At 45.4% G+C, this 10330-nt stretch overlaps 1 protein-coding gene across 1 annotated transcript; it reads right to left on the bottom strand.

Annotated features, from left to right (window-relative positions):
• Positions 1-2090: 2090 nt before the first annotated feature.
• Positions 2091-6496, bottom strand: LOC127310743 (pyruvate kinase isozyme G, chloroplastic). The gene is made up of 12 exons (XM_051341389.2): positions 6203-6496; positions 5245-5508; positions 5004-5169; positions 4364-4498; positions 4176-4286; positions 4004-4092; positions 3626-3688; positions 3310-3485; positions 3087-3189; positions 2765-2940; positions 2513-2621; positions 2091-2389 (listed from the first exon to the last, which is right to left on the bottom strand). Exons 1-12 carry the CDS (start codon positions 6395-6397, stop codon positions 2276-2278), a joined length of 1701 nt encoding a protein of 566 aa, XP_051197349.1. The 5' UTR covers positions 6398-6496; the 3' UTR covers positions 2091-2275.
• Between the last annotated feature and the right edge of the window lie 3834 nt (positions 6497-10330).

The raw sequence follows: 10330 nt of genomic DNA, 5'->3' as shown, positions 1-10330 counted from the left end.
TCCGGAGTTGGGCATGCATTGAAGGAAGTGAACAAGTGCCTGGCGGAGGTAATGCACGCAGTGGACAAGTGCATAGTTCCTATTAAGAAGATTGTTCCACTACCAACAGTCACTACGGGCAAGATAGTATCTTCAGAGGAGAGGAAACCTGGCTCTGATACCAAGAGCACTACTGTGACTGTTGAGGAGGATGTACCATTGAGCGGGCTGAATATGCAACTCAAAAGGGTACAAGATGATGCTTGCAAGACAGTTGACAAGGGTCAGCGGTGGAGTTTGTTTCGGACTCAGTGCTTTATCAAGGGCAAGACTTTCAAGTTGATGATTGATGGTGGTAGCTGTACTAATGGCATTAGCAAGGCGATGGTGGAACCATTGGGGTTGTCTACATGGCGTCTTCCTGAACCTAAACGTCTTGAGTGGTTGAATAGTTGTGGTATGCTGAAGATTACTCATAAGGTGCGTGTGCCATTTACAGTTGATGATTATGTTGATGAGATCGATTGCGATGTGTTGCCATTGAAGGTGTGCGGATTGCTACTTGGGCGTCCTTGGCAGTATGATCGTAATGTGACACATGCTGGGAGAGCAAATACATATTCTTTTATGCATGGTGGCAAACAGCGGACTTTGAAGCCTTTGGGTGATGATCATATCAAGTCCGATGTGGAGTTAGTAGTGCGTAAGGAGAAGTTGCACAAGCCTAAAGTGCAGCAAGAGGTGCATGATGTTCCGAGCATTGATGTTGGTGATGTTTCAGTCATGCCTGTAGATGACAAGCCAGTTCTTGTTGGTGACAAGCCGGATGAAGCTACACTTGTTGTTGATGTGGATGTTGCAGCATGTGCTACAGTTCCAGTTTGTGTTGATGCCAGTATACAGACTGATGATGTTTGTGCTGATGATATTTCAGTACATGTGCCGCAGATGCGCGTGGGAGTTGTGGGAGGTGAGCGCGTCAGAGACAGTGGGCAGCGGCACTACCGTGCTAGGAGTACTGCAGTCCAGTTTTCCGCGACACCGCGGATGCATCGAGGCAAGGATGGACGTGTGAGACATCTATGTGGCCCAGGAATTACACATCTTGTGCAGGGTCATGTGCAGCGACACAGGGGTCCATCAAAACCTCGCAAGAAGAAGGAGTTGGCGCCGAAGTCCAAGCTCATATGGAGACGAAAGGAGGCGCCAAGTGCTGTATCAAGTCAAGCAGGCCGCGAGGGAGGATATGGTGTGGAAGGCAAGCAAGACTTGAGGACGGTGAGGACGTGTCGTGTTCATATCACGTCACCTTTTTCCAGAAGACCCTCACGCGTTGGGGACAACGCTTCTTGAAAAAGGGGAGGATGATATGGATATCCAGGCCTGATACACTAGGACAACCATTGATACGAGGATTAAGTCTAAGGTTGTACCATTATTATATCTTAGTGTTATTATTAGGGAATAATGTAGCCAGGTCATGTGGTGGACCATCTAGGGTTTTAAGTTGTGTCTGTTTGATTTGGACCTGTCTGAGTCAAACTAGGTTTAGGCCCATAATGGGGCGCCCCAGCCCAATAGGGGTTGGCCGGCCACCACCCCCTCATATAAGGTGGAGGGACGACTAGGGTTTAGGGTAGAACAAGTTTAGTCTAAAGATTAGGGTTTTCCCCATTGCATGTGTTCACGTGTATCATCCCTCCGGGGTACGGCGCTGCCGTTTATCTATTATATCCGCTGCGAATGTTCTTGTGTTTATCAAGGATTGTCTAGCTCAGGTTTGAGGCGTATCGTTCATCGATCCGTTGCTTGCTGGATTTGTTCCCACTTCTCCAGGCTGCGTTCATCGCGTTATTGGGAGGATTTACTACCCCAGGTTCTCGCTGTGAAAGATCGGGCATCAACCTAGATGGATCCGCTGGGATCCCCCATATCACTACTAATGATTATCAGGTTCCTACAATGGACATCTCTCCGTGAAAAGACAAATCGAAATCAAAACTTGACCATTCAAGCAATATGTTTCCTCATAGAAAACCGAATATGGCAGACGTATTTACTGCCATCTTGATGATCTAGATCAATTGCTGCTACTACCTTCTTTTCAATGCGAATAAGAATGAATATTGTATTGAAAATTCCAGTGTTCACAAGTAAATTCAACATAAGCTACAGCTCGACATAGCAATCGTTATCCATAAAAATTACTCAGACATCCCTTGTGACGCGACACGGTAGAGTAACACTTGAAGGTGCCATCAAAACTTGAGACAGGCATGCTTCGGCATGTTCCACATCAGCCCTGCACTTTCCTCACTTGGATGTGGTGAGTAGATTCTTCTCTCCAGATGGACTGCGACCCACTCTGAACAAGGGTGACATAGTCCCCTTCACTCATGTATTTGGCGTCCTGTCAAGCATCAAACAAATCCTTGATCAGTCAGAATGAAACCGAGAAATTAAGGGACTAAACTTTTTATGGGAAATCAGCATGCTTAGTGTCGAAACAATGGTAAAAGACCAACTGACTTACCAGCAAGCTGGTAATTGCTCTTGAGAAAGTCTCTTCCGCGTCATCTGAGAACTCCATGAGAATGGGAACCACACCCTGATAGAGTGCCAGCCGTTGCTTCACTCGTACTCTGCAAGAAGAGTGCAATGCCATCGTCAGTACTCTAGAGCATCAATCATAGATCAATGCATAACCTACTCCCAAAGTGGATTTCACAAGAGGGGCTGTGCTTATATTTGGCATGGCATCGGTAAAAGTCACAAAATAACTTACTCATTGGTGAATGCATATATGGTGGACGAGGGACGGTAGTGGCTCAGAAGAACAGCCATGGAGCCCACGCGTGTAAACACAATAATCGGTGTCTGGAGGGTGTTTGCCATCATCGTTGCATGAGATCCGAACATTTTACTTAGTTGGCTTTTGCAGAAGTCATCATTGAGCAGAGCCTGCAAAGAAAATCATGAGAAAGCAAGGGTTCAGAACAAAAAAAAAAGGGTGGCAGGCAGTTGGAGCCTAAACTATGAACATCAAATAAAGCAGAAGACACTGTATAGTGAGTTGAAGGTGCAGAAACCAGAAAAAAGGATCATACCTGTGGGCGGGCAACAAGACTGGGAGCTTTAGTTGGGTCATAAAGGCTGGATTCTGTTCTAAGTGCCACAGTGTGCATCACCTTCACTGCCTTCAATGGGTACCTAAACACAGAAAGATGCAGAGGTAAGTCGAAATGCAACTAATTGAATGTAGATCGTACCCGCTGAAAACGCTTGTGTAATTGCTTGATTACTATACATAAGAACATGTTGAATTCTTACTTTCCGTGAGCAGTTTCACCAGAGAGCATAATCGCATCAGCAGCTTCCCGAACAGCAATTGCTATATCAGAGACTTCTGCCCTTGTTGGAGTTGGGTGATCTATCATGCTTTCCAACATATTTGTGGCAACAATTACTGGTTTCTGCATGCTACGGCATGTTCTGATAATCTCCTCCTGTAAAAGGTATCGCAGTTAAGATTTAATTGATGGTTGGTTACATTTTAGGCATATTAACAAAAAAAGGGGGATGTACAAAAGAAGAACAATTTTCTTGCCACACGAAAATTATATATATTGTTTTTTATTAGTCTCACCTGTAGTAAAGGAACTTCCTCAACTGGAAGTTCAGCACCCAAATCTCCACGAGCCACCATTGCCTATAAACATTTCAAGAAGTTCAGTATTTAGCAGTAACAAACAAGTTCATGAAGGTGGTGAATTATAACATTTTCATTATCACATACATAAGACCTGCATGCACACACACAGGATGCATCAAGACATACATAGAACAAAGGAATTCAGACAATATTGTGTTCAAAGTTTCAGTTACAACCAAAGATCCTCAATAAACCATTTCTTGATCTAACTACTCATGACACATCAATCTAAGGTAATTTACATGTGGGAAAAAGTTGCTACTAGTTTTAACATGAATGAACTAATAGTACAGGCAATGTTCAGGGCATTACCCCATCTGAAGCAGCAATAATTGACTGCAGGTTTGGAATTGAATCAGCACTCTCAATTTTTGGAATGACATGTATATCCGCATTAGCACCTGGATATTAAAACAGCAAATTAAATATTGAGAAAGCTCCCAATATAGATTTTCAGGACTTCCATAGATGACAGAAACATTACTTTTCAGGTAGTCCTTGAGTTCATGAATAACATTGGCATCCTTCACGAATGAAACAGCATAGAAATCAACACCGTTTTCCACACCAAACTTGATGTCTTCCCAATCCTTCTCTGTTGTAGCATAATCATGTCAGGATTTGTGGACAACTATGTGACAATTGAATATGTTAGGGCAGAAACGAACAAACCTGTTATAGATGGAAGAGTCGCACTCTTTCCACGTACATTGAGGTGGCGCCTTGATTTCAACTCTCCACCATCAACTACTACACACTTGACCGTGTCGGTTGTTTTCGACTTCACAGCAAGCGACATCATTCCTCCTGTAAGACAAGCAATATGTGAAGGATCAGGAAGTGTAACATTATGTATTGTTTAGCTGCAACCAATACGAATAAATTTTGAAAGACAGCTAAATAATCTGATAGAATGAAAGTAGTACTTCCTCTGATTCACAATATGAGTAGTTTTTAGGACATTGGCGCCGCCTTCGAAGTAAAAAAAAAAAATACCATCGTTTTGGAAAAAACATGATGCTTTAAATAATATAAACTATGTCTTACGAAAATATACTTCATGAAAAAATCAAGTAATTGATATTGTCATGTTGATAATTCTTTGATTCTTTCTATATTGAGAGTCAACCCTAAAAGTGTTGAGTGACACCACAGATTCTAAAACTGCTTGCACTATGATAAATCAGGAGGAATAGACTGAGCAAGAAATAACCAGGAGTAGTTGTAGAGAAAATACGAGGTACTTCTTAAAGCAGACATTAATGATCCACATGAAAAACTGCGATCTAAATGGTGAAAGATCAGTCCTCACCATCCACCAACAGTATGTCACCAGATTCAACATCACTTATGAAGTCATCATAGTTCACACTGACAGTGTCTATGGTGCTGACCCCCCTTGTGATCGTGAAATTGAACTCCTGTCCTTCCACGAGCATGATTGGCTCAGGAACATCCCCACTTCTCACTTCCGGACCCTACATCACCGAACCTTAATCATCTTATCCCAATTGACCGTTACATTGAATTTAACGTATCCAGCCATGACATACCTTTGTGTCCAGCATGATAGCAATGGTGTTGCCATCGGTGTTCTCTGCGTTGTACTCCTTCACCAAGTCAATCACCTTCTGGTGCGACTGGTGGTCGCCATGGGACATATTCATACGCGCGACATTCATTCCAGTCTCCGCAAGCTTCCAGATCATCTCCCGGGTGTTGGTCGAGGGGCCTATGGTGCAGACAATCTTCGTCTTCCTCCGGGTATTCACGCCGGCCGCTTGCGAGGTGGCGTCAGCAGCAACCTCGCTTTTGCTCTGCAGGGGGGAAATTAGTAAATCTTTGACTGAACGAAGCACATGTTTCGACCAGCTGAATCCCCCGTCCCGTTTAGAATATTCAAAGCGAACTAATAGGGAGAACAAATGGGCCTCTAGCAAGAGAATCAAGGAATTGCCTAGTAATCGAAAACCAAATGTGTGTTAGAGTCCAGTAATCGACATAAATCACTTGGCGAGCGCGAGCCGGCCTTTTATTTATTTATTTTTCAAGTCTGAACTGCTTTTATTTCTGTTCATACTAGCGTCAGATCAGAGTAAAAGACATGCAGTCCTCTGAATATAATGCGGTGGAAATGAGCAGATCAAAAGGGCTGAGCGACGAGGCTACAGCAAGCTGGAACAGATCGCGTCGGAGCACCCAACGCGGCGCTCGAAATCAGACACCAGTCAGTCAGTCACTACCAAGCGCGCGGCAACGGCGGCTCCACGACGGCCACAAGCGCAAGCAGACAAATCCGAGCAAAGCGCGACACGGCGAATCCAACCGGGGCGCTCGGGATCAAAATCAGCCGAGGGCTACACGAGCGCGGGGCGACGAATCGCTCGAACGGCCCGCGTGGAAAGAACCCAGAGCACGAGACAGAGACCAATCTCTGTTCAGCGCGTACAGAGCAGAGCAAGCTAGGAGGCGCGCGCGAGGGAGAGAGAGAGAGGAGGCGCGGACACTCACCAGAGCGGAGAGGGAGCCGTTGTTCCCGACGACGGGGAGATCCGCCGCCACCTTCTCGGAGGCGGAGGTGCGCAGCACCCGCGCGGCGACCGCCCTCCTGGGCTGCGGGGGCGCCGCCGTCGCCGGCGCCGGCCTGGCACCGGCCACGCGCGTCGCCGGCGCGAATCCGCGCACCATCTCCGCCGCCGCCGCCATTGTTGGAGGATGGAGCGGGGTTGGCGCAAGGGACAGAAGCTGCGGTCGCGGTGGAGGAGGAGGAGGAGGGAGAGGCCGCGAGCGATGCGAGGGTTAAAGGGGGGAGGTCGCAGGCACCGCCCGTTTGATCCGTGGGCCGGGCCTTTATACGCCGCGGGCGGGGTGGGTGGGAGGGCCCGTCGCCAGGTTAGCAGGGCGGCGCGGTCCATACGATGCGCCTCCTCCCAGCCAGCCTCGGTTCCAACGCCCGCCCAAGAGAAGCGGAGCCTAGCCTGCCTGCCTGCTTGACTGGCGTGAACCAGTTACATGTGGGGCCTGCCAGACATGCCAAAACTGGAGCAGATCTTTTTTTTTCTTCCAAAATATCTTTTGGTACATGTACACGCACCGTTGCACAGACTAGGGTTGTGTTTGATAGCTCAGCATCCCCTCCAGACATGCTCTTTGGATGTCATTGGATGGTCTGCGTTGTGGCTCGCACGCTGGAATGGCCGAATCGGCAATATTTTGGGACCAGACCCCAGCGGTTGAAAAAGCGAAGATGTCATGCACGCGAGAGCTCACCACGAGATGGCACGAGGTAGCGAAATCCTGCGGCGTTTCGCAACAAAGTTGGGTGTCACGGCCTCCTCCATTAGCCTCATTACAAAATCCTCATCCCCCCCTTGATATCGACGGTGGCAACGCATGTCTACCCCACCGTTTGGTTCCTTCTACTCTGGCACCAGTCCGTGGCCATTGTCTCGGGGAGGAGCTTGTCTTCTTTGTCTCCGGCATCGGATCTACGGAATCATGTCCAGCGAATGCAGGTGATCTTCTCTCTCTTCTCCAACCCCCGCATGTCTCCCTCATCTGCCATGATAACCACATTGTCCTCCTCTATTGTCTGCACCCACTCTAGATCAATTTATTAAGTATCGTAGAGTCAATTTAGCCACTGCTCGTGTTAGATTGCCTTGATTAGGTCAACCAGCTCGAATTTATCCATCGGGTAGCAACACTCGTTGTTGTCATCCAGGCATGGAGGGCTCACACATGGTCTTATGTTACAATAAGATTAAGAGAGGATTGCAACAAAGTTACATCTATAGCTCCTGAAGAGCCCCTTTTATGCACTTGTTAAAAAGTTCAGGGAGAGATGATTGGCATGTATCTTCATGTTGTGGGTTATAACCAAACATTTAGAGTGATTGGTAGCACATTCAGAAGAGTAATGTAGACTATTTCTCGATATTTGAGATAAGTGTTGTATACGGTTGGAGAGCTCATAGGATATATGATCAAGCCATCAATTGGTCACACACATCCCAAGATAAAAAAAAAACTACATATAGTGTGGCCATATTTCAGGGTGGGCATTAATTTTCTAGTTCACTTTTATCAAACCACTAATATGGTTAGAAACATGACTCTATATTCGTTTCTTGATAAGATTATATTGGCGTGATCGATGATATTCATGTGAATGCTAATGCTAGAATCAAAGTCTTCAACATATAGAGGATACTGTTGATTTTGATTTGAAGTTCACATATGTGCTAACTGATTGGAAAGAATCTGCGCATGACACAAACATTCTTGCTGACAATTTATCTAGAGCTGCTGGGTTACATATCCATGACGGCAAGTTCTATCCTGGAGATGGTAGATATGCATGTCGACCTAAGATTCTACCAAACTTCAAAAAACTAGGTACCATCTGAACGAGTTTACTGCATGGAGCATACCGTATAACCCAAAGAGTCGTTTAATATCATACACACTAACTTTAGAGTCACCATTGAGAGGGTATTTGCTGCACTGGTTCAAGATCCTTGACCAGAAACTATTCCACACTTATGACATCCAAGTGAAGTTGTTTCTTGCGTGTTGCATTCTCCACGGCTAGATCTTATGTTGGGTTTACGTGAGTATTACAGATGGGCATGGGCAGCCCAGCCCAGGTAGCCGCCGCCCTGACCCAAAAATCCTAGGCTGGGTCGAGCTCGGGCATGTTTTTTTGAGCCGGAACGTCGGGTCAGGCTAGGTTCGGGCTACGTAAAGCGCAAAATAGGCAGGGTTTGGGCCAGGCCAGTCGGGCTGGTCCAAGCCTTTGCTTGTTCAGGTCGCGCTGAGCGCACCTCGTGGCCTAGGAAATAGGTACAACCTAGGAAACACGCTCTACAAGCTGAGCCCACCTTGGTTGTGTACCGGTGTAACGCTAAACGAGGAGTGCCACATTCTTTAAAGTGAAAGGCAATATTTACCAATTACTACCTCCATCCCAAAGCTTAAGGCTTATATTATTTTTAGAAAGTCAAACTATGTCTAGTTTGATTAAGTTTTTACCAAAAAATTATTAACATGAGAAATTCAAAATTAATATCATTAAATAGATGATGAAATATATTCTCGTATGGTATCTACAAAATATTATATTTGTTGATAGATTGTTCTAAAAGTTTGGTCAAACTTTAATTGGTTTCACTTTTCAAAAAAAGCCTTAAGCTTTGAGAGAGTAAATTACAAGGAACTACCACAATTGAGGCGAAGTGGATGGGTTCCAGTACCACTTTTGGTATTTTTTTATGTCAGTACCGTTTTTTGGGGCAGGCAGCAACATATTGAGCAAATGTGGAGCAAACAGCGAATTAGGCTCTGCGGCCCCACTGTCAGTGCTAACGTGGCAGACGGGCGTTAAGCAGCTCCGTTTGACCCGAGCGAGTCAGTGAAAACCTTCTCGTTCCGACTGGACCCGAACCAGTTCTCCCGTTGTCTCCCGCATCGACCTCAACCGCGCCGCCGGGCCGTGGAGCTCCGTCTTCGCCATGCCGTCCTGGAATGACAGAGAAAGCAACGACGATAGCTTGCTCTCTGGTTTCAGCAAGGGGCACGACTTTAGCCCTCATCCACCGGTATGTATGGCTTTAGGTTTAGGGTTTGTTTTGATTTGGGATTTGTTCGTCCTCGATTCGTCCAATTCCTTTCTGAAATTTGCTTCCACTAGCTTGCTTTAGATTCCAGAAACCTTGTTGCACCCAGACTACACCAGCTATGATGATTGTGACATGCGCTGCAAGCATGACATGCCCATGTACAAGTATGTGTGCTTTGAAGGTGCAAACACCGGGAGGAGATTTCTTGGATGCGGAATGAAGGTATGGTCATTGCATTGTGTACATAATTTGACGGCTTGATGGAAATATTTGTAGAATTTGATATTATTTGCTGGATAATATTTGTAGAATTTGGTACATTCAATTTGCTTGATGGAAATGTTGCTATTATTTAGTCCCATCATGGTAAATATAGTTACTTAACATCTGTAGTAAATAGATGGAATTATTTAGTTATTGCCCTAATTTATATATTGCTAGTTGTTCTTTATGTACTACCCTACTAGTTACTGCCCCTAATATAGTTACTGCCTCTAATTTAGTAAATAGATTTAATTACTGCCCCTATTCTCTGGTTTGGGTACATAATTCCTATATAATTCTTTGGATGTGTAGGAGGAAGAGATGTGTGACAAAATTCATTGGGTTGATGGTGAATGGCCATCTACAATGAAGATGTGTTTCCTGAAGATTTGGAATATGTATGAGGATGAGAGAGACACAAGGATCCATGGAAATGTGGATTATGCAACAAAGAATTATGAGCTTGTGTTACAAAAAAGGGAATTGGATAAGAAGAACCTGGAGCTACATAAACAGTTAGGTAACACATTGGAGCATGTTTTAGAGCTTACAACCCATGACCTAGAGCTTGAGAAGGCACATGGGGTGAAGGCAAAGCAAGAAGTGGCCACTTTGAAGAAAGACAAGAGGAAGTTGGAGTACTGTGTGTCTGATCTTTTCAATGCAGGCCATGCTATGAAGGACAAGCTGAAGAAGATAGTTGAAATAGTGAAGGAATGATGGTTGCCTGAAACTACGTAGTTGCTAGGTTAAC

The sequence above is a fragment of the Lolium perenne genome, chromosome 1, assembly GCF_019359855.2.
Source record: "Lolium perenne isolate Kyuss_39 chromosome 1, Kyuss_2.0, whole genome shotgun sequence".
Lineage (NCBI taxonomy): Eukaryota > Viridiplantae > Streptophyta > Magnoliopsida > Poales > Poaceae > Lolium > Lolium perenne.
The sequence above is the reverse complement of the archived record's forward strand: the minus strand, read 5'-3'. Positions and strand labels throughout refer to the sequence as shown.